The sequence below is a fragment of the Bubalus kerabau genome, chromosome 7 (assembly GCF_029407905.1).
Source record: "Bubalus kerabau isolate K-KA32 ecotype Philippines breed swamp buffalo chromosome 7, PCC_UOA_SB_1v2, whole genome shotgun sequence".
Taxonomy (NCBI): Eukaryota; Metazoa; Chordata; class Mammalia; order Artiodactyla; family Bovidae; genus Bubalus; species Bubalus kerabau.
In genome coordinates this window covers 10,279,948-10,303,413 of record NC_073630.1, presented here as the reverse complement: position 1 = coordinate 10,303,413, position 23,466 = coordinate 10,279,948, and the positions used below count along the sequence as shown (strand labels likewise).

The 23,466-nt window shown below is 41.4% G+C and overlaps 1 protein-coding gene across 9 annotated transcripts in view; it reads right to left on the bottom strand.

Moving 5' to 3' along the window:
* HERC3 (HECT and RLD domain containing E3 ubiquitin protein ligase 3) overlaps positions 1–23,466 on the bottom strand; it is a 144,660-nt gene that overhangs the window by 111,559 nt on the left and 9,635 nt on the right. For 6 of the 9 annotated variants that reach the window (XM_055587616.1, XM_055587608.1, XM_055587612.1 and 3 more), the window contains exon 3: positions 17,890–18,155. In XM_055587616.1, coding sequence (XP_055443591.1) covers positions 17,890–18,115 — 226 coding nt within the window. In that variant the 5' untranslated portion in view covers positions 18,116–18,155. Of the gene's footprint in view, positions 1–16,519; positions 16,840–17,889; positions 18,156–23,466 lie in introns of those variants that run through there. The other 3 variants (XM_055587613.1, XM_055587615.1, XM_055587614.1) reach the window with 2 other exon arrangements.

The window sequence follows — 23,466 nt, the reverse complement described above, 5'->3', positions numbered from 1 at the left end:
TGACGATTTACCAAAAAGATACAGTAGTCAACAGTGTAGAACTAAGGACAGACATGCATATAGAAAGAATAAAACGTCTCAAGACAGACTACCACACATACGGCCAACTGGATTTCAAAGGTGCCAAAGTAATTCAGAGTAGGATATAGTCTTTTCAACAGTGGTCCTGAAAACTTGATATCCACAAGCAAAAACTGAACATTGACCATATTAAAATGGATCACAGGCCTACATGTAAGAGCTAAACAATAAAATCTGAATTAGAAAACTTACGAGAAAAATCACTATAATCCTGAGTTAGGCAAAAGTCTTAGGTCTCAGAAAACATGAATCATAAAAGCTAAAACTAATAACTGGATTTCACCAAAATAAAATTTTTGCTCTTCAAAAGACACTATTGAGAAAATGAAAAGGAAAACCACTGACTGAAAGAAAATATTGCAAAAGATCTCTTTGATAGAAGACTTGCATGCTGAATAAAGAATGATTACAGCTCAAAAGTAAGACAAGCAATTTGATTTTTCTGTAGTGAATATTAAATGAATTTATTCAAGTAAAACTCTTAAAAGAATGCCTGGTAGGTAGAAAATGCAATTTGAGTCTTTATTACTCTCCTCCAATGGCAATTTGATATTTTTTTAAACAGGCAAAATATCTGAACACATACTTTGCCAAAAATAAGACATCAGTTCAGTTAAGTCGCTCAGTCGTGTCTGACCCTGAGACCCCATGAATCGCAGCACGCCAGGCCACCCTGTCCATCACCAACTCCCGGAGTTCACCCAAACTCATGTGCATTGAGTCGGTGATGCCATCCAGCCAGCTCATCCTCTGTCGTCCCCCTCTCCCCCTGCCCCCAATCTCTCCCAGCACCAGGGTCTTTTCCAATGAGTCAACTCTTCGAATGAGGTGGCCAAAGTATTGGAGTTTCAGCCTCAGCATCAGTCCTTCCAATGAACACCCAGGACTGATCTCCTTTAGGATGGACTGGTTGGATCCCCTTGCAGTCCAAGGGACTCTCAATACAAATGGCTAAAAATAGTCTCATGAGAAGTTGCTCAAGATTGTTACTCATTAGCAAAATGCATATTAAAACCACAAGATTTCATTATATATCAATTTGAATGGCTGAAATTAAAAAGACTGATGGCACCAAGTGATGGGGAGAAATTGCAGCAACTAAAACTCTTATAAACTGTGAGGATAAATGAAAATCACACAGTCACTGGAATACTGACAGTTTCTTATAAAGTCAAACATATACCTACTATATGAACCAGCAATCCCAGTTCTAGGAAACTGCTCAAGAAAAATGAAAACACGTATCTACACAAAGACTTGTACTCATATGTTCATAGCAATTTTACTCAAAAGAGCCCAAACCTGGAAAAAAACCCAAATGTCCATCAACTGGTTAATGGATAAACAATGTCATATGTCTGTAACAAAGAATATTCAGCAAACAAAAACAAACCACTGAATCAACAATGTAGAAAGAATCTCAAAATCATTATTCTAACAAGCCAGACACAAACCTAATTTATGCATGATTTCATTTACATAAAATTCTCCGTGTGTCAAAACTATGGGGACAAAAAGCAGATACAGGGAAAGTAGTTGGTGTGGAAATGGAATAGACTACAAAGGGCATAAGAGAAGTTTTGGTGGATGAAAAACCATTCTGTGTGAGGACCGCAGCGGTGGTTATTTGATTCTCATGACTTCAAAGCTCATTAAATTGCACATTTAAAATGGGTTAATCCTACTGTATGTAAATTACAGCTTTAGAGCTGTTAAAAATACAGTACACCAGAAAAAGTACGAGTTTTTCAAAGTTTTTTTAGATATCAGGGATCAGAAAATAAACAAGATTGGTTCTGCACTCAAGTTCACCCTGACTAGAGGCAAACAAGTTATATGAACTGATGTTACAGCACAGTGTGATGAAAGACACACGCACAAACTGCTAAAAGCAGCCCACGTGAGAGGCATCTAATCCAGCCTCAGGGCAGGGGAGAGTCAGGAAAGGCTCACTGGAAGAGGTAACATCCAAGATGTGCCTTGAGTAATAAAGAGCTAGTTCCTTATTCATTCACCTACCCATTCCAAGTGACCCAAAGTCTATAATAGTAGATGTAAAGATTACATTTAGTGTGTGAGTCCAAAGACAAAAATGTGCAAAGCACGTAGTGAGAGGACAAAGGATGAGTAACAAAATCAGCCTGAGAGGGCCTAGGGAAAGCTTCTTGGAGTAAGCAGTCAGAGTTGAGTCTCTAAAGCAGTGATTCACAACAGAAAACGAGCAGCAGAAGCCCTCAGGAAGTTTCAGCGTATGTTTCTAAATACATATACCTGCATCAATCCCAGCTTCCAGAATCAGAAAATTCAGGGAAGAAGAACAGACATCTGGTGCTGTTGTTTTCTTCCTTTTTAAATTGCCCATGTGATTCTGATATTAGGAAACAATGCACTGAAAAGCTTTACAACACTACCTTTGACAACAAAACAGAAAAAAAGAGACAAATTTAAATATTTTGTGCATCAAAAGATACTATCAACAGAGTCAAAAAGAAACCCACAAAATGAGAGAAAATTTTTCCAACTGACATATTTAATGAGGGAATAATATCCAAAATATATACAGAACTTCTAAAATTCAACAAAAAACAGCCCAATTCAAAAATTGGCAAAGGACTTAAGACATTTCTCCAAAGAACATATACAAATGGCCAGTGAACATATGAAAAGATTCTCAATATCACTAATCATTGCATGTATGCTAAGCCGCTAAATCGTGTCTGACTCGGAAACCTGCGGACTGTAGTTCCACCAGGCTCCTCTGTCCATGGGATTTTTCAGGCAAGAACAGTGGAGTGGGTTGTCATTTCCTCCTCCAGGGGATTTGCCCGACCCAGGGACCGAATCCATGTCTCCTGCACTGGCAAGCAGACTCGTTACCACTGAGCCACCCGGGAAGCCCTCACTAGTCATTAGGGAAATATAAATTAAAAGGACAATGAGATACCACCTCACATTCATTAGGACGGCTACTGTCAGAAATATTAAAAAATAAAAGTGTTGGTAAGGATATGCAGCAATTGGAATCCTTGCGCAGCACTGGTGAGAATGTAAAATGGGACAGCCCCTACAGAAAACAGTATGGCAGCCCCCATCAAAATTCAATATCTAGCAAGTCCACCTGCACGTATATACCAAAGAGAAATGAAAGCAAGGTCTCCAAGAGATTGGTGTATCCATGCCCTTGGAGGTACCACAATAGCTAAAAAGAGAAAGCAACTTAAATGTCCATTGATGGATGTATGGATAAAAAAATACAGTATATCATAGACTGACTATTTTTCAGCTTTAAGGAACTTCTGACACATGCTACAATATAGATCATATGAAGTATATAGTTACAGTATTCAAATTCATAGAGATAGAAAATAGAGTGGTGGTTGGGGGTAGGTGGCTTGGGAAGGAAATGAAGAGCTACTGTTTGAGTTTTACAAAGTAAAGAGTTTTGGAGATAGATGGTGGTGATAATAGAACAACATTAGGAATGTATTTAATACCACCAAACTGTATACTTAAAATGACTCAGACGGTAAAATTCATGTTATGTATATTTTACCACAATTAAAAAAAAAAGGAATCACTGCATTGATTATGAACTTGTTATATACATGGAGTACCCACTGTATCAGTAACAGTAAAATAGCCAGCACTTACTGCTTCCTATGTGCCAGGAACTGTTTTAAGTGCTTTATATGTTTTATCTCCACAACAATCCTATTAGCCAGGCACTCTTAGGAACAGATTTGCATTTTAAAAAACTCTCAAACCCTCATACACTATTAGCAAGAATGTAGAATGGTTCAACCACCACTGTGGACAATATAGATAATTGGCAGCTCCTCAAAAGACTAAACATCGAGTTATCTTATAACTCAACAATTTCACTCCAAAGTATGTGTCTAAGAGAAATGAAAACCTATACTAACACAAAAACTTGTGCACAAATGTCCATAGCGTCAACCAACTGATGAAACAAAATGTGGTATATTTATACAATGGAATATTACTTGGCAATAAAAAGGAACAGAGTACAGATACATGCTAAAGCACTGATGAACCTTGTTAACAACATGCTCAAAGAAACCAATGATAGAAGACCACATACTGAATGATTCCATTATATTTACATGAAAAGTCCAGAACAGGAAAATCTAGAGAGACAGGAAAGTAGATTAGTGGTTGCCTAGGGCTAAGGGTTGGGGGAAAAGAGCTGTGTGACTGCTAATGAGTATGGGATTTCTTTATGGAGTGATTAAAATGTTCTAAACTTGATTGTACAACTCTTCAAACATAATTAAAAAAAAATGAACTGTATGCTTTAAGTAGGTAAACTGTTTAACATGTGAATCATATCTCAATAAAGCTATTATTAAAGAACAAAAATACCTCAGGGTGGGGAATGGTTTCAAACTTTAGTCAGCAGGCTGTCATAGCAATAATCTACTACCGATGAAATCATACGTGCTTCTCACTCGGAATACTTACAGTTTTCGGGTTACGAAAGCAGCTTCAGACATACTTGGGTAAAGGAACTAACACACCGCAGCATATCCGTGCTCAATGTATTTACGTCCCTAGCATAGCACCAACAATGTATTTGCAACTGACTCACGAACACTGCAGACCCCAAAAGCAAACCCAATGAACCTGATGCAGGATAGAGCAGGCCAGATTTCTAGGGGAGACCTTTCTGTCTCAGGTCCTTCACATGTGAAGACCTGCACATCATCACAGCCACCAAGCAAAGGTCTGATAGCTGCAGCTGTCTACAAATGAATCCCACATACCAGCCACGGGAAGGAAAAACGAGAGGTATACAGTTGTTTGGGCTTGATTTTATTTATACAAAAAAGAGATTCTATACACAATTAGGAACTTCTTTCTTGTCAAAGTATAGTCATTTATTCAAAAAATAATTAGTAAATATCGCATTTATTATGTGCAATATATTTTTATATATTATATTTTAATATATATTTAATATAAAAATATATTATGTGCAATTATTCTAGATAATGGGGATACAAAACAAAGTTATGACTCTCATGGACCCTAAACAAATATGAGGGGGATAGAAACAAATTCTGAATATAGTATATCAGATAGGGATAAACCGTGAAGCAAAACAAAGCAGGGAATACAAATAAGAAGTGCTGGGGGGAGGGGGGAGGTGTAGGAAATACACAGGGTAGTGAGAGGAAAGGAGGACGGAGCAGAGAATTAAAGATGACGTTCAAGTTTTTCGCCTGAAGAATGGAACTGCCATTTACAAACAGAAAAACAAGGTAAGGAAGAAGTTTAAGGGGAAAAAATCAGTTTGGTTTGGATATTAAATTTAAGATGCCAATTATACATCTAAGTGAAGATTTTAAGTGGACATAAAGCTTGAAATTCAGTAAAGTTGAGGCTGGAAATAATTAGTGAGTCAACAGTGTAAAGACAGTACTTAGAGCTTTATCTCATGACTATCCATAATTCAAACTATTCCCTAGAGGATGAATAAGCGGATACTGGTATTTTGACATTAAAAACACTGCTGCAATAAGCATCCTAGAAATATTTCCTTATGCTATATATTGACATTTTTGAGTAAGGAAGCCTCCTAAAAATGGAACTGCTGATTCAAAAGGTATGACCATGTTAAATTTTATTAAAAACAGCCAGTTGATTTACAAAAGGATTATAGAAGCTCATACTTCCTCAATTAGGACACAACTGCCCCTTTTCCAAGACCAGTGAGCAGTGGATATTACTCTTAAATTTCTGGTCAACCAGATGGCTGAAAAAAAAAAAAATGCTATCTTGTTTTAATTTTTCTGAACATATCTGCATATATTTGTTGGCTATCTGCAAGTGCTCCTCTGTAAAATGTTCATTTTATTACAGGATGGTTTCTCTTTTCGATTTGAAGATGCCCTGATATATCACAAATATGAAATCTTTATCTGGTAGTTTGTGGTAATTGTTTCTCCCAGTCTACCACTTGCCATTTTGTTTACAAATGCCTTATAGAAAAAATTTTATGTTCATACAAGTCATTTACTTTATGGCTTCTAAACCACCTGTCTCACTTTAGAAGTCCCAGGGTTCGAAATACATTCCCCTATTATTTTTGTACTTTTACTTTTTACATGTATGTCTTTCATACATCTGGAAGTTACTTTTGATTCCAGAGTGAGCTAAGGCGTCTAGGTGTATTTGGAGGTGAACTGCCAATTTGATGGGCAGTTTATTAAGGAAACCGTCCATTCGTTCCCACATAGTAAGTGCCTGATCATAGGCCTGACTTGCCTGCGTAGCCATGCAATCTCGACCAGAAAAAAATTCTGCATAAAAGCATAAGGGAAGTCAAAGCGCCCCAGTACTTTATATAAATATGCAAATTACACAGAGCAGTGGCATAAAATTCAGAGTCAAGAATGCAGTAAGGGAAGGAGAACAGCAGCAAAAGTGAAAGAGCACAGCTTCTTCTTGTCTTGCTGGCTCTGGCCTCACTGTGATGATCCAATCAAAGGAAGGGACAGAAGACAGGCAATTAAACTGAAAACAGAAGAAAAGATTCCCTCTATCTTGAAGTCTTTGACTCCTTCCAGTCTCCCCTGTCAAAATGTTTTCACTGGTCGGTTTCATCCACAGGCACTAAAGCCTGAAGCCCTCCTCAGCTAGACACGTACGGATGAGTTCTAGGAAAGCTCCAGACAGCACTGTTTGGCTGCAACGTGTGTCTTCTCAACATTGCCAAAGCTAACTGTTCCTTTTAATTGTGGACAAACTTGAAATAGACGTTTTTCTGACACAAAATGTCTAAATCAGGTCAGTTAAATGGTATTCATTACATGCCTTAACAGAGACAGCAGTGAGGAGATGAAATAAGAGTTTAGTTTTTCTTGAGCTCATGAAATAAAGAAGAGAAAACTCTGTAGGTCAGGGGTCCTGCCCAGCGCTGGGTGAAATGAACTGACACTCTCCCCTCCATTCAACCTATGTCTGGTAATTGTGTGTGTGCATGTGAGAGAGAGGGAGAGAGGGAGAGAGAGGAAAAGAGAGACAAGAGGGAAAGAGAGACGGGGGGGAGGGGAAGAAAGGAAAAGAAGGCAGAGGGAAAGAGAAATATCGCTCATTGCTCTGGTCCACCCCTTCCCACTCCTTATCACATTTTGTCAATTTACATATATAAAAAGCAGCTATTGGGAATTCCCTGGCAGTGCAGTGGTTGGGAGCCTGTGCCTTCACTACTGAAGCCCCAACTTCTATCCTTGTTCAGGGAACTAAGATCCTACAAGTCATGCAGCATGGGAAAGAAAAAAAAAAAAAGCTATTTACAAAACCTATATAAAACCTAAAGATGAATCCCCCTCCATTTGAAATGCTTTATAATGAATCAGAACAGTCAAGAAGAAAGAAGACAGGCACCCGCCAGTCTGAATGATACCCTCAGTGAAAGCGTGGGACAGAATGACGAGACACTGTTCATCATGAATGTCTCTGCATTGCATACACTAAAGGTGTCACCAAAGCGCTTCCGTTACTTTCAGGGAAGAATGAAAAATTGAAGGGTGGGTAGAACATTCAAGTAAACTCTTCTATCCTTCATCCTTGAAATTCAGCGAATTTCTTTAAACACAAATCACTCTAATCTTTGTTGACCTAACCCTAGCAATCTCCCAGAGCTCACACAGAGCATGGTAACGTAACTAAATAATAAAACCCATGAAGCACTGCATACATTTAATAAATTACCTACACTATGTGCCTACCACATGATGCTTAGCACTAAAATACATAGGTGAATAAGATACTAATTTTTCAGAAACACACAATTTCGTATCATATATCATATAATAAATACTACAGAGAAAGCCCTGCCTCATGATAGTAGCCATTTTTGTTCTAAAAGCAGATGTGAGGGTGTTGAGTTCATAAAAGGAACTACAGATCATAACACAGAGCAAAACATAGACTGAATGGCTCAAAGAAACAAGTTTGCACGCAATATGAAATCACACACTATGTATTGCTTACTTGTCAGCCACTGTCCCCCTCTTCGTTGCACCAGAACCCTCACGGCTACTGGGCCCTCCCCAGGCCTAGGCGATGGGCCCTAAACCAATCAGATGATTCTCATTTCACTTATCAGGCCTGGCCCATGAGACTAAAGATGATGTATGCTGGGGGTTCCTGAGAAAGATTTTCCGCATTGTGAAAGGTGACACAAGCAACTCCCCTCCCTGCCTGCCTCTGAACACAGCTGTGTGGGGATGTGATGCCTAGAGCTTTGGCAGTCACCTTGTGACCATGAGGGGCCAAGCCCAAGTGTGATCAGCACAGTTAATGAAGATGGCAGAACAGCAAGGTGAGAAGCACCTGCTGCTTGGGCGGCTGGACGGCGTCAGTGTGCCCTTGCTCTAACAGCCCTGTACCTCTCCATAGACCTTTCTGGGTTTGAGATCAGAAATTTCATTGTTTAGCCACATTTAGTTTAGTATTCTGCTACTTGCAGATAAAAGCATCCTGAGTGACAGAGGCCATTAAAAATAAGTAAAACAAGGATCAGATAAATTCAGACTCCAGGGTGATTGCTTCTTAGGCAACTGCAGAATGCAGAAAGAAAACCACTTACCTTTCTTCAGGTCATGGATATTCTTGTCCAAAGATTCACCTCCATCAAAGCTAACCGGAAGCCTAAAGTGACAGCCTGGACTCAGTATCAATGGATTGTAGTCTATTTTCTGAAACTGTGGTAAGATCGTATCACCTGTCCACATGTTGGCAAACCACTTCAAGTCCTCTAGGAGCATCACTAAGTACCCCCGGTAGGCCACAATGTCCACAGTGGCCTCATTTGGTTCCCTCATCTTTGCAATTTTGAACCAGAATGCTGGAGGCAATGTAAACCATGGTGTAGAGATAAGATACATGTATATATCTCCACGTGTGGAAAAGCAGCTTTTACAGAGTTCCTGAATGTATCTAAGGTACTTTTCTTGGGACCAGTAAGGTAAAAGACACCCCCCGCCAAAAAAAAAAAAAATGAAAAATAAAACAGACTGTCCTTTAAAACTCAAAATAAGTCTCTCTTAACATCCCTAACCTATATCACCTCCCTCCCCTGCATATATGTAGCATTTATTACATCCTACAGAGTTAAGAGAACCCATAAAAATGATTAACAGTTATTTATTTATGTATAGGAGATCCAACCAGTCCATTCTAAAAGAGATCAGTCCTGGGTATTCTTTGGAAGGACTGATGCTAAAGCTGAAACTCCAATATTTTAGCCACCTCATTCGAAGAGTTGACTCATTGGAAAAGACTCTGATGCTGGGAGGGATTCGGGGAAGGAGGAATAGGGGACGATGGAGAATGAGATGGGTGGATGGCATCACGAACTCGATGGACGTGAGTTTGAGTGAACTCCGGGAGCTGGTGATGGACAGGGAGGCCTGGCGTGCTGCGATTCATGGGGATGCAAAGAGTCAGACATGACTGAGCGACTGAACTGAACTGAAATGCCAAAGAATGTTCAAACTACAGCACAACTGCACTCATCTCACACGCTAGCAAAGTATGCTCAAAATTCTCCAAGTTAGGCTTCAACAGTACATGAAGTGAGAACTTTCAGATGTTTAAGCTAGATTTAGAAAAGGCAAAGGAACCAGAGATCAAACTGCCAACATCCGTTGGATCATTGTAAAAGCAAGAGAATTCCAGAAAAACATCTACTACTACTTCACTGACTACACTAAAGCCTTTGACTGTGTGGATCACAACAAACTGTCGAACAGTCTTCAAGAGATGGGAATACCAGACCACCTGACCTGCCTCCTGAGAAATCTGTATGCAGGTCAGGAAGCAACAGTTAGAACCAGACATGGAACAATGGACTAGTTCCAAATTGGAAAAGGAGTACATCAAGGTTGTATGTTGTCACCCTGCTTATTTAACTTATATGCAGAGTACATCATCTGAAATGCCAGGCTGGATGAAGCACAAGCTGGAATCAAGACTGCTGGGAGAAATATCAATAACCTCAGATATGCAGATAACACCACCCTTATGGCAGAAAGCAAAGAGGAACCAAAGAGCCTCTTGATGAAAGTGAAAGAGGAAGAGTGAAAAAGCTGGCTTAAAACTCAACTTTCAAAAGACGAAGATCATGGCATCTGGTCCCATCACTTCATGGCAAATAGACGGGGAAACAATGGAAAGAGTGACAGACTTTATATTCTTGGGCTCCAAAATCACTGCAGTTGGTGACTGCAGCCATGAAATTAAAAGACACTTGCTCCTTGGAAGAAAAGCTATGACTAACCTAGACAGCATATTAAAAAGCAGAGACATTACTTTGCCAACAAAGGTCCATCTAGTCAAAGCTATGGTTTTTCCAGTATCCATGTATGGAAGCGAGAGTTGGACTATAAAGAAAGCTGAGCGCCAAAGAATTGATGCTTTTGAACTGTGGTGTTGGAGAAGACTCTTGAGAGTCCCTTGGACCGCAAGGAGATCCAACCAGTCCATCCTAAAGAAAATCAGTCCTGAATATTCACTGAAAGGACTGATGCCAAAGAATAAGCTCCAATACTTTGGATACCTGATGGGATGAACAGACCCATCAGAAAAGACCCTAATGCTGGGAAAGACTGAAGACAGGAGGAGAAGGGGATGACAGAGAACGAGATGGTTGGATGGCATCACCGACTCAATGGACATGAATTTGAGCAGGCTCAGGGAGTTGGTGATGGACAGGGAAGCCTGGTGTGCTACAGTCTATGGGGACATAAAGAGTAGGACACAACTGAGCAACTGAACTGAATTGAACATATATGTAATTAATAGCAGGATCAAAAAAATTTTCTAATAGAATATGTTAAGACAAATTACTACTACCAGAAGTAATGATGTTGTTGTTTAGTCACTAAGTCATGTCCAATTTTTGCAATCCCAGGGACAGAGGGGCCTGGTGGGCTATAGTCCATGGGATTTCCCAGGTAAGAATACTGGAGTGGGTTGCCATTTTCTTCTCCAAGGGATCTTCCTGGCTCAGGGATCAAACCCACGTCTCTTGTGTCTCCTGCAGTGGCAGGCAAATTCTTTACCACTGAGTCACCTGGGAGGCCTAGCAGTAATAATAGCTGCTGCTGCTAAGTCGCTTCAGTCATGTCCGACTCTGTGCAACCCCAGAGACAGCAGCCCAACAGGCTCCCCCGTCCCTGGGATTCTCCAGGCAAGAACACTAGAGTGGATTGCCATTTCCTTCTCCAATGCATGAAAATGAAAAGTGAAAGTGAAATCGCTCAGTCGTGTCCAACTCTTCGAGACCCCATGGACTGCAGCCTACCAGGCTCCTCCGTCCATGGGATTTTCCAGGCAAGAGTACTGGAGTGGGTTGCCATTGCCTTCTCCAAATAGCTAGGACTAATTAAATGTTTACTTTCAGCCAGACATTATTCCAAACATCTGACTGACATACAGCTTACTAAATCCTTACAACAGTCCTAATAGGTAGATGTTATTAACATTATCCACACTTTACAACTAAGAAAACTGAGACACAAAGAGGTTAAGCAACTTTCTCAGAATCACACAGCCAGCGAGTTGATTCCAACCCATAAGTTGCTCCAGAGTCCATGCTCTTATTCATTATATTGTCTGCATAGTTAGCTAACACTCTAAAATCACTCACATAACAACTTCAATTGCTCTGAGTTAGTTAGTAATTATGTATAATAGAAATTGAAAAACATATCTGAATAATTAGAGAAAAATTATTTTAAATCTGTAAGGATATGAGACCATATCCGTTGCAGAACTGCCGCAGATTTCAACATTACATGCCATCAAAGGGCATTTACTCGAAGATTGCAGTAGCTCCTAAACCACTGAAACACCAGCTGACTAGATATACCCCATCCAGACTGATAAATTTAGAACCATTTACCTATCCTTGATCAGTCCAGATCACAGATCACCAAGCCAGACAAGAGTTCATCAAGAGTGCCAGACAAGGCAGTCATTATTACAACATAAACATTCAAGGGCGGACTTACTAAAATCACGAAACATCCCTGGAGCACTGACGCCATTACCAAAGGTGCCCTGTCTTTGGCACCTTGTAAAGCTCTTGTAAAGCTCACTCCTCCTGCAAGCTCACAAATCTGCAGTAAACTTGAACTTCATATGTGTGTTGGTGGAAAAAAAATTCTTAGAAATCAGAATTCAGCACTGCTGGTGACCCGACTTAGACCTAAGTCTCCACCGCAACTCTAAATTGGACACGCTTGGGACCTCGATCACTCGCTTGGCACAAGGGGAACTGCATTGTGAAAGCTTCACAGGAACACACCTTATTCCCACCTGGCCTATCAACTACCAAAAGGCAGCTGTGCACTGAGCATGTTGTGTCCTGGCAGCGTCTAGAACAAACGTGGGACCTGGCAGTCTAACCACTCCGTAAATGTCTGCTAGCTCCATGACTTCACGAGAAGTAAGTAATTCGAGGAAATAAAGGAACGAAGAACAAGAGGTAAATTTCAAGGCAAAAATCTATCTTCCAATTATCAGGTGTTCTTTTTCCCCAGATTATGATACCCAAAAAAGCACAAAAGCCTTTTTGTCAGCTGACAAACAGTCATCTAATGATTTTAAAGATGTAAAGGAACTGCTTCTCCACACCTTTAATCAAAACACCTTGATCAGATGTGGTATTCAACCTGTAAATTAAAGATACAAGCTTCTTGGTGGCCAACTTATCTTTTTGTTTCTTTTTACAAGGACTAAGTGGAAATTAAATATAAACAAGAAAGACACCTTGGAAATAAAATTCTATTGGGCCTTCCCAAACAGCCTGAGGTTAAAAAGATGTCTGTGAACAAAATTCTAGGATTATTAAAACCAAACTGTTGGTACCCGACCATGACTCACAGTCAACTCTCTTTCCTCTTCTTTACATACACCTGAGATAATACTGACCTACTTTACAGGACTATCGTGAGAAGTATCAGCTTAAAAATACTCAGCATGTTGAGATGAAAAGAGCTTGTAGTATGTATACTTAACCACTTTTAAAACTGACATGAATTGACACTTATGTCATGATGCAAACCACTGTGTTAATTACTTAAAAGTAAACTACAAATATTTAGAACACAAACATTATCTCACATTGAAGAATATGCTCATTAATAAGTATGTATTTTCTAAAACATTCAAAATGTCTTTCAAGAAAGTAGGCAGAGTACTACAGACAGAAAAAAAGTGACTTTTCATTAACCACACCAGGAAATAAAAAGTATTGACATTTGCTCCCGATCCCTAGGCCTCTGGACCAGAAAGCTGTCCACTCAGCTATGAAAGCAGTCAACAAATCAACAGACCCTACGAAGGTTGATAACTACCCTTCTCCTCCTCATCAGAGAGGGCTGTGCAGCCCCACTCCCAGCCCCAACCACCTGCAATTCCTAATGAGAAAGAGATGGGCTCCTAACAAGGACAGAGTTGAGATCTGAATATTTGCTACGGCACCTTCTGCTTTTTATATCAGAGTTATGCCCAGGGAAATACGTGTTTCAATATTACAAAGTCACCACAGGATTTCTTCTATTTCCTTTCAGCTCAGTTAGTTTGCTTTTTGGCAAAAGCTGATTAACATGACAGAGTTATTGCGTCCTTCAGATGCCCTAGAGCAACCTGATAAGCTGGTTCAAAGTGCTACTTCTCCGGGGTTAGCAGCAACTACAGCTCTGGGAATTGAGGCTTTTGAGATGCTCTGCTTTATAAACCTCATTTATCAAACAGCGGGAGAGCTGTTACATATGGTGATGGGCATTATGGAAATACTCTGATTGAATACAAAATGTGAACTGGATTAAATTACCTACAAGGAGAGAAACTGAGGAGGAGGTAAAAGGAACCAGTCACAAGTATGAATCAAATACCGCTGCACAGAGATGTTAGTCTGTTTATAATTAGTTACCCTTTGGGTTTGCTATGGAAAGGTTTCCTGGGGTATCTATGCAGAATTTTTTAAATTTAACATAGGTGAAACTAAATAATTACATCTACCATAGTTTTTGCCTACTCAAGACAGGAAGAAAGGTTAGAGGAGGTTTACATAAATTCAGACATTCCTGATAACACAAGGATTAGCTTATGCTAAAAATCCCAGTATGGGAAATCAGAGTGTGTGCGGGAAAAGAACTGTCCCTTACAACGTGGATGGGCGGGAATAAGAGAAGCACAGTAAAATGAGGCAAAATTTTTGAACATTTTTCTGTGGGCAACTAGTTTCTACTTTAATTTAGTAAAATACTTCAAGATTTGTTTAATGTTCAGTTACGGATTAATTACTTAAAAAATCATCTAGAAGAAAACTCATGTTCTGTTTGCTTGCTTTATTTAAGAAAACGAGGAGGCACACACATCTTCCCGTAACGTCGCTCTAAGCTGCGATGACTTCATGGACAAAAACATGAGGAAATTAGTAATCATCCTATGCTGTCCTAAGCACTGAAACTCCTTGATTTTGGGGAGGAGACAGGCTGATACCACAATGTGAGGGAGAGAAGCAAGGAGAAAACAGTCCTATGGGAGATGAGTACGCACCACAGTAATAAGCCTGACACTTATTTTTAAAAGTTGGACATTGAGTTTAGATGGGGCTTTGAGATCCTGCTGATAAAAAATGCTTCTGGGAAACGCAGGCCTCTACCTCTGGCCGAAGAACAAATGAATGAATCATGGACACACCCGAGCTAGAACCCCAGGCCGTCTGACACACTGGGAAGACACCTGGGCCTGCATAACCTGGAGTTCCAGTACTGAGGTGGCCTGGAAACACCCTCCCTGCGCCAGGCACAGACACACAACTGACAGGTCACACAAGGGCCGCGTCAGGGAGGAAAGAAATCAGAGTACAAAGAAAGCACAGCAGCCTCAGAAGCAGCAAAAGCCACAGGAAACAATCCGATGTTCTCAAAGAGAGGGGGAAAAAAAAACTTTCAAAACTGCTGTGGAGGGCTTTATGCCACTGCTCTGCTGACCAGGACAGGATTCCTCCTCCCCCCAAAAGTGAATTCAGGTACCCTGCAACTTTGCCAGCTAGAGACAAAGTGGAGAAACTGGTATCTCACGACTGGCAGGACAGACTCACAGCACACGTTCACCTGGAAGGGTTCTGTCCCTGTGCATCCCCAACAGCACCACCTTCTCCCACCTTTCCTGCCCCTCGCTCTTTCTAACCCTTCCTACTGCTAAACCCTTTGAACTGGGTACTGATGCTGACCTGAAATCGCAGACCCGCCCACTGCGCCCAGAAGCAGACTCTCTGGGGAGGTGGCCTTCTCACAAGCTCCCTCCCGAGGATCACAGGGGCGACTCAGGAACGGCGTTCCCGCGGGCCCGGCCAGCCCAGGCTTCCCGCAACAGGGCCCCTCTGTCACTGACATCCCTTCCGGGCCCGGCCAGCGCAGGCTTCCCGCAACAGGGCCCCTCTGTCACTGACGTGCCTTCCGTGCCTAGCAGCACCCCAGGCCATGGTTCTCAATACACACATACAGGAAACAAGCTCATTCTCTTTTTCCCACTCCTTAAAAATAAACCCAACGGCACCCAGATTTAGAGCACACCTACCGAAGAAAAAATTAAAGAAAGGGAGGTGCCCACCCACAGAATCTTTCCATTCAAAGAGGCACCATTCTGCAGCTGCCTCGGAGTTTATAACTAACAGGCAAGCTTAACCAGCAACAGAAATTTCTGGAGTCCATTGTAATTTACACTAGAACCTGGCTTATTCCAAATTTGGATTACAAGCACGGGCTGGATTCCATGATTTAATCCGAAAGCTTTCTTGGCACACCTCTAGCTCAAGTCTCTCGCCATCACTTAGCCTAGCCTCCAGGGAGTGGGTGCAGGCCAAGCCAAGTGCAGGAGGACGCAGGCTGACCGCTCCCAGGTCGCCCACCAGCTTCCAGAGCCCCACCAGCCGCCCAGCGCCAGCCCCGGGGGCTCTGGCCAGAGGGTTGGCTAGAAGAATGGCAGATGGCACTCAGGTGTATTCACCAGGGTGCCATCTGCAGATCTTTGCTATCGCTGGCCTGCAAGGGTTTCATTTCCTTTTTCAGCTGCCACCGCAGGTCCAATCCTCCAGCTCCAGCCCCTAGGACCAAGGTGTGCAGTGAGGCACTCCTGAGTGCTGGTGGCCTGACAGAAGGCAGTCACAGAGAAAACAGACTAGAGCGGGGTAGAAGGAGACAGAGGGGACGGTAACCACACAGGCTAAAGTGGCTTTGGGGAGACTTCTTTATCATTAGAATCTACTTCATCAAGAGCCACAGAACGGTAGGAAGTCTCCTTTTAAAGGAAAAGAGCCTGGGCTCAGAAACAGAGTCAGAGAGAGGTAATGCCTCCTGCACGAGGTGTGTCTGACTCCAGGGTTCACACTCACCATGGTGTCTCTGCAGGAGTTACTGGAAAGATCTCCTCCTGATCCCAAAACACGCCCTTCACAGGCTGGCCAGGGTGAGCACAAGTCCGTGCAGGTTCACTGGTACAAAGGGGGCCTTATGTATCTTTTAACGTGTACGTGTGCTCAGCCATGCCCAACTCTTTGCGGCCCCATGGACTGTAGCCCACCAGGCTTCTCTGCCCATGGAATTTTCCAGGCAAGAATACTGGAGTGGTTTTAATATTCTCCTCCTCCAGGGAATCTTCCCAACCCAGAGATAAAGTGGGTCTTAAATGCAGACATTCCCCCACAAAGGAGCACGCCTTTGGGTTGGGACCGCCCATCAAACCCTCTGCAGGTGTGAGCTGTTAGATAGTGGCTCTCACCTGGGAACAGGGCAAGCAGAGAAGCTTCATGTAAAACACAAGTTATTACAGGAAGAGTGGGGAAAAAGACCTCTTGTTTTTTTCCAACATGAAAAGTGTTTTTAAAAGTCAAAAACTTTGCCACCACCATAATAGCTATATATTATGATTCTGTATTATATTAATTGGTTAAACACATAATGATTAGGATTCATTAACTCAAATAATGAACCGGTAGCACTGTTAATTGAATTATTTCAGTGAACAACAGGATTTACTTCCATTTGAAAATACGTAGTTATCAGGTGGGCTGTACACATAAAGGTGTACAAACGCACGGTCCACACTACAAACCCCTTCCCTGAACTCCCCCGAGTCCAGGGCCCAGTGGTTAGGAACCCCTGTAGAACGCTGGGTGTTGCTCCAGGTGGGCAGGCCTAGGGGTTGGAGGATGGTTCTCAGGGAGGTTCTAATGAGGGAACCTGGAGGCAAAGAATGGGGTAAGAGCCCAGAAACCATGCTTCACACACTTCATAATTTATCCTTAAGACCAGCCTTGCAGCCCTTTAACCAAGGGTCAACAAAAAAATTAACAAATGTAAATTAATACTAACACTTGAACAGGGGAATTATAGAACATAGCCACTTTGCCGTGGGAGGGAATAAATATGAAAAAAGAGGGAAGCAGTCACATCCTGATGCCAAACTGACTTTCCTAAAAGAACACAAAAGAGAAAAAGCATCTAGACTAAAAACACCAAGGCTCTTCTTTCATGAAGCTTTGGAATCTTGATTTGGATTGAATTAAAAAAGACAGCAAATAAGAAAACGGCACGTGCTACTGTGAAAAATACTACCAAGTCACAATTTAAGAACCTCCCTCACCATTTCTCACCATAAGGAGAGCCTCCCTAAAAGGTCAACACTCGATAAGAAAATCTTCAACCAGCTCCTCAGGTCCTCAGCCTGACTCCCCAGTCATGGAGGCCGACAAGAGCCACTTACCCGGCTTGTTTCCTTCCCTCTCGTGGCCCAGCTGCCCCTTGGTGTTCACACCACACGTGTAAACTTCGCCATCCTCCAGCAGGAACACGGAGTGGTTTCCTCCACAGGCCACCTCCTTGACGCTTCTGTCGGATATAAATCCACACACCTGTGGCTCAGCCACAATGCCCTGCAGGTTAGAGCTGATCCCAGGTTGGCCCAGAGACCAATATCCCCAACATAACATTGTTCTCGTTGTTCAGGAAGTCATGTAGCCTAGAAGAAAGCTTTAAAAAAAAGGGATGGAGGGTCAGAAAAAAGTCACTTTAAGGAATAAACATCATCAATTTTAAAAAGCTTTCCCCTTAATAGTCTTCATATACCTTGGATCTCAAAATAAAACATATTACTATTGCTTCAGTAGTTATAGTAATAATGCCATTTTGTGTTTTGGTAAGAGTTTTTAAAATTTCTAAATAAATTCTGCTTTCTGTCAAGGAACAGTGAACACAGAATGTGGTTTTCGGATCACTGATGAAGAACTGAGTTCAGGTGACTTGCTGAAACAATCTTTGCAGAGCACGATGGCAATACCTATTTTGAAATTACCCTCATGACTTCACCTTGCCCTTTCTTGTTGTACCTTTCCTTTGAGTTTTCTGGCGGAGGGTGGGGGAGGGTCTTTTTTTTTTTAATTAAGTTTGAACTAATTCCTTTATGTAGCCAATTGTTAGCTTGTAATAATTCACCACTCAAACATGAGCAATGAGAAAAAATACATTATCTTCTTTGCCATTCCCTCTCACACATGCTTCAGGATGTGGGTCAAGCTTCACTTCCTACCTGAGAGCCTCTGGGGACCATTCCAGCCACAGTCAGCCTGCATCCCTCTGACACATTTACTATACTGCCTTGATGGACTCTTTCTCTGTGTTTTACAACTGAACTCCTCAGCCAGATTTTTAACTGCCTCAGGCACAGACCACATCACAACATATACCTCTCTGATTTAGCAGGTGTTCAACCTTTGGCTGATTATAGCTGACTACCCCCAACGTTTTGCTACCATTTAAAAATTCATGTTTCCCTTGTATACAAGCAAAAACAAAAGCTCATATCTCTCTCTCTACCAGTTTGCACCCACTAGGAGGGCTATAGAGCTTCCCTGGTGATTCAGTGGTAAAGAATCCACCTGGAGTGCAGGAGACTCGGGATTGATTCTTAGGTAGAGAAGATTCCCTGGAGGAGGAAATGGCAACCCACTCCAGTATTCTTGCCTGGGAAATCCCATGGACAGAGGAGCCTGGCAGGCTACAGTCCAAGGAGTCGTAAAAGAGTCAGACATGACTAACTTCTAAACAAACAACAACAAGAGGGCTATCATCAGAAAAGAACAGATAATAACAAATGCTGGTGAAGATGTGGATAAATTAGAACCCTCCTACATTGCTGGTAGGAATGTAAATGTAAAACAGTCTCAAAGTTCCTCAAAAGGCTAAACACAGTTACCTTCAGTTCAGTTCAGTCACTCAGTTGTGTCCGACTCTTTGCGACCCCATGAATTGCAGCACGCCAGGCCTCCCTGTCCATCACCAACTCCCGGAGTTCACTCAAACTCACGTCCATCGAGTCAGTGATGCCATCCAGCCATCTCATCCTCTGTCATCCCCTTCTCCTCCTGTCCCCAATCCCTCCCAGCATCAGAGTCTTTTCCAGTGAGTCAACTCTTCGCATGAGGTGGCCAAAGTATTGGAGTTTCAGCTTCAGCATCATTCCTTCCAAAGAACACCCAGGACTGATCTTTAGAATGGACTGGTTGGATCTCCTTGCAGTCCAAGGGACTCTCAAGAGTCTTCTCCAACACCACTTAAAATCCAATAATTTCACTCCGAGGTATATATACAAGAGAATTATAAACATATTTCCACAAAAAATTGGCACATGAATGCTCACAGCAGCACTGCTCATAGTACCAAAAGGTGAAAATAACAAAAATTCCCATCAATTGATGAAGTGAAGTGTGAGGTTTCCAAACAATGGAATGTTATCGGACTACCTATATAATACTATATGACTGTTTGAACTCCTCAGGCTTTCCAGAAAGGCATAAAAAGACCCAAAATAAAATATAAAACTGCATCTTAATTTACTGTCTTAATCAGGAAGCTCTGCTTCTGTTTTTTATTTCTGTGTAGAGACTAAAACTAAAATAAAATCTTAAACTTAAATATTATTCTTTGAGTTAAATGCAGTGATGGGAAAGATGGGAGGAGAGATAAAATGCAAACTAGGGAGAGAATGGGGATGGAGAGGAGGTAGGACAGACATTTTAAACGAGAAGCAAGATCATATAATCTAGTCATTAATTTAATTTTCCCAGTCTGCTCAGCTGCTGTATTTATACTAATTTCTTTCTTCATTTTTAATGTTTCATGAGTTTATCTTCTCTCTCCTACCAATAATTATATAAACAATCATAGTGCTGCCCATACCACAGTCACTGTGCTAATAAGCCTTTCATATCATTATCTCTTTTCATCTTAACAACTCTGCCCTAAGCACTATTTTTAGCTTCATTTTCAGATAAAGCAAGGCTCAGAGAGATTAAGAAGCATTCCCAAGGTCATAGAGCTGGAAAGAACAGAACCAGGCTATGAATCTAGGCCTGATGCTAATGTGCACACTCTTACCCACTGGGTTACACTGCCAGCCAAGCAGATTTATATGTCACCTAAAGAAGCAAGAACACGCACAAAAACATATGGAGTCAGTACACAACACAAGGTGTCTTAGAAACTTAAAAATAAAATTGCCCTCTGAGAGTGAAAGTACTCTGCATTGAGAGATACAGGATGAGATTAGGCAGCAGCAGCATTAACCCATCCTCTTAACCAGCCAAGTACAATATGTCTAGAAATATGGTATCAAGAAGCATGACTGTACGTCTATATATGCAAAGATCTATACACAATGTTCACAGCAGCTTTACTCATATGAAACTAAAACAGCAACAACCCACGTATCCATCAACAGACACTGCTCATCAATAAAATGTAAAGAACATTATGCATCAAATAAAAAGGGGATAGAGGCCATGGCTAAAAAGCAAAAGAGAAAGCTGCAACCCAAGATGGTACAACCTTTCTGAAGAAGGAAGCTTTGCTCAAAATAAATTCCTCAAAGGTGTTATCGACTGCCCTTTTGTCTACTCTCTGTCTCTCTTTGAGAACCCCATAAACAGTATGACAAGGCAAAAAGAGAGGACACTGAAAGATGAACTTCCCAGGTCAGTAGGTGCCCAACATGCCACTGGAGAACAGTGGAGAAATAACTCCAGAAAGAATGAAGAGACGGAGCCAAAGCAAAAACAACACCCAGTTGTGGATGTGACTGGCGCTGGAAGTAAAGTCCGATGCTGTAAAGAACAATGTTGCATAGGAACCTGGAATGTTAGGTCCATAAATCAAGGTAAATTGGAAGTGATCAAACAGGAGATGGCAAGAGTGAACATCAACATTTTAGGAATCAGTGAACTAAAATGGACTGGAACAGGTGAATTTACCTCAGATGACCATTATATCTACTACTGTGGGCAAGAATCCCTTAAAAGAAATGGAGTAGCTATCATAGTCAACAAAAAAGTCTGAAACTCAGTACTTGAATGCAATCTAAAAACGGCAGAATGATATCTATTCATTTCCAAGGCAAACCATTCAATATCACAGTGATCCAAGTCTATGCTCCGACCAGTAATGCTAAAGAAGCTGAAGTTGAACGGTTCTATGAAGACCTACAGGACTTTCTAGAACTAACACCCAAAAAAGATGTCCTTTTCATTATACGGGACTGGAATGCAAAAGTAGGAAGTCAAGAGATACCTGGAGTAAGAGGCAGATTTCGCCTTGGAGTACAGAATGAAGCAGGGCTAAAGCTAACAGAGTTTTGCCAAGAGAACGCACTGGTCATAGCAAACACCCTCTTCCAACAACACAAGAGAAGACTCTACACATGGACAACACCAGATGGTCAATACCGAATTCAGATTCCTTATATTCTTTGCAGCCAAAGATGGAGAAGCTACATACAGTAAGCAAAAACAAGACCAGGAGCTGACTGTGGCTCAGATCATGAACTCCTTATTGCCAAATTCAGATTTAAATTGAAGAAAGTAGGGAAAACCACTAGACCATTCAGGTCTGACCTAAATCAAATCCCTTACGATTATAGGGTGGAAGTGACAAATTGATTCAAGGGATTATATCTGATAGAGTGCCTGAAGCTCTATGGACAGATGTTTGTGACATTGTACAGGAGGCAGTGATAAAGACCATCCCCAAGAAAAAGAAATGCAAAAAAGCAAAATGGCTGTCTGAGGAGGCCTTACAAATAGCTGTGAAAAGAAGAGAAGCGAAAGCAAAGGAGAAAAGGAAAGATACACCCATTTGAATGCAGAGTTCCAAAGAATAGCAAGGAGAGATAAGAAAGCCTTCCTTAGTGATCAGTGCAAAGAAATAGAAGACAACAATAGAAGGGGAAAGACTAGGGATCTCTTCAAGAAAATTAGAGCTACCAAGAGAATATTTCATGCAAACTAGGCACAATAAAGGACAGAAATGGTATGGACCTAACAGAAGCAGAAGATATTAAGAAGAGGTGGCAATAATACACAGAAGAAATATACAAAAAAGATCTTCATGATCCAGATAACCACAATGGTGTGATCACTCACCTAGAGCCAGACATCCTGGAATGTGAAGTCAAGTGGGCCTTAGGAAGCATCACTACAAAAAAGCTAGTGGAGTTGATGGAATTCCAGTTGAGCTATTTCAAATCTTAAAAGATGATGCTGTGAAAGTGCTACACTCAATACACCAGCAAATCTGAAAAACTCAGCGGTGGCCACAGGACTGGAAAAGGTCAGTTTCATTCCAATGTCAAAGAAAGGCACTACCAAAGAATGTTCAAACTACCACACAATTGTAGTCATCTCATACGCTAGTAAAGTAATGCTCAAAATTCTCCAAGCCAGGCTTCAACAGTATGGGAAAAGTCAACTTCAGATGTTCAAGCTGTATTTAGAAAAGGCAGAGGAACAAGAGATCAAATTGCCAACATCCGTTGGATCATCAAAAAAGCAAGAGAGTTCCAGGAAAACATCTACTTCTCCTTTATTGAGTATGCCAAAGGCTTTGACTGTGTGGATCACCACAAACTGTGGAAAATGCTTAAAAGAGATGGAAATATCAGACCACCTGACCTGCCTCCTAAGAAATCTGTATGCAGGTCAAGAAGCAACAGTTAGAACTGGACATGGAACAAGAGACTGGTTCCAAATTGGGAAAGGAGTACATCAAGGCTGTACATTGTCACCCTGCTTATTTAACTTATATGCAGAGTACATTATGAGAAACGCCAGGCTGGATGAAGCACAAGCTGGAATCAAGATTGCCGGGAGAAATATCAATAACCTCAGATATGCAGATGACACCACCCTTATGGCAGAAAGTGAAGAGGAACTAAAGAGCCTCTTGATGAAAGTGAAAGGGGAGAATGAAAAAGTTGGCTTAAAACTCAACATTTAAAAATGAAGATCATGGC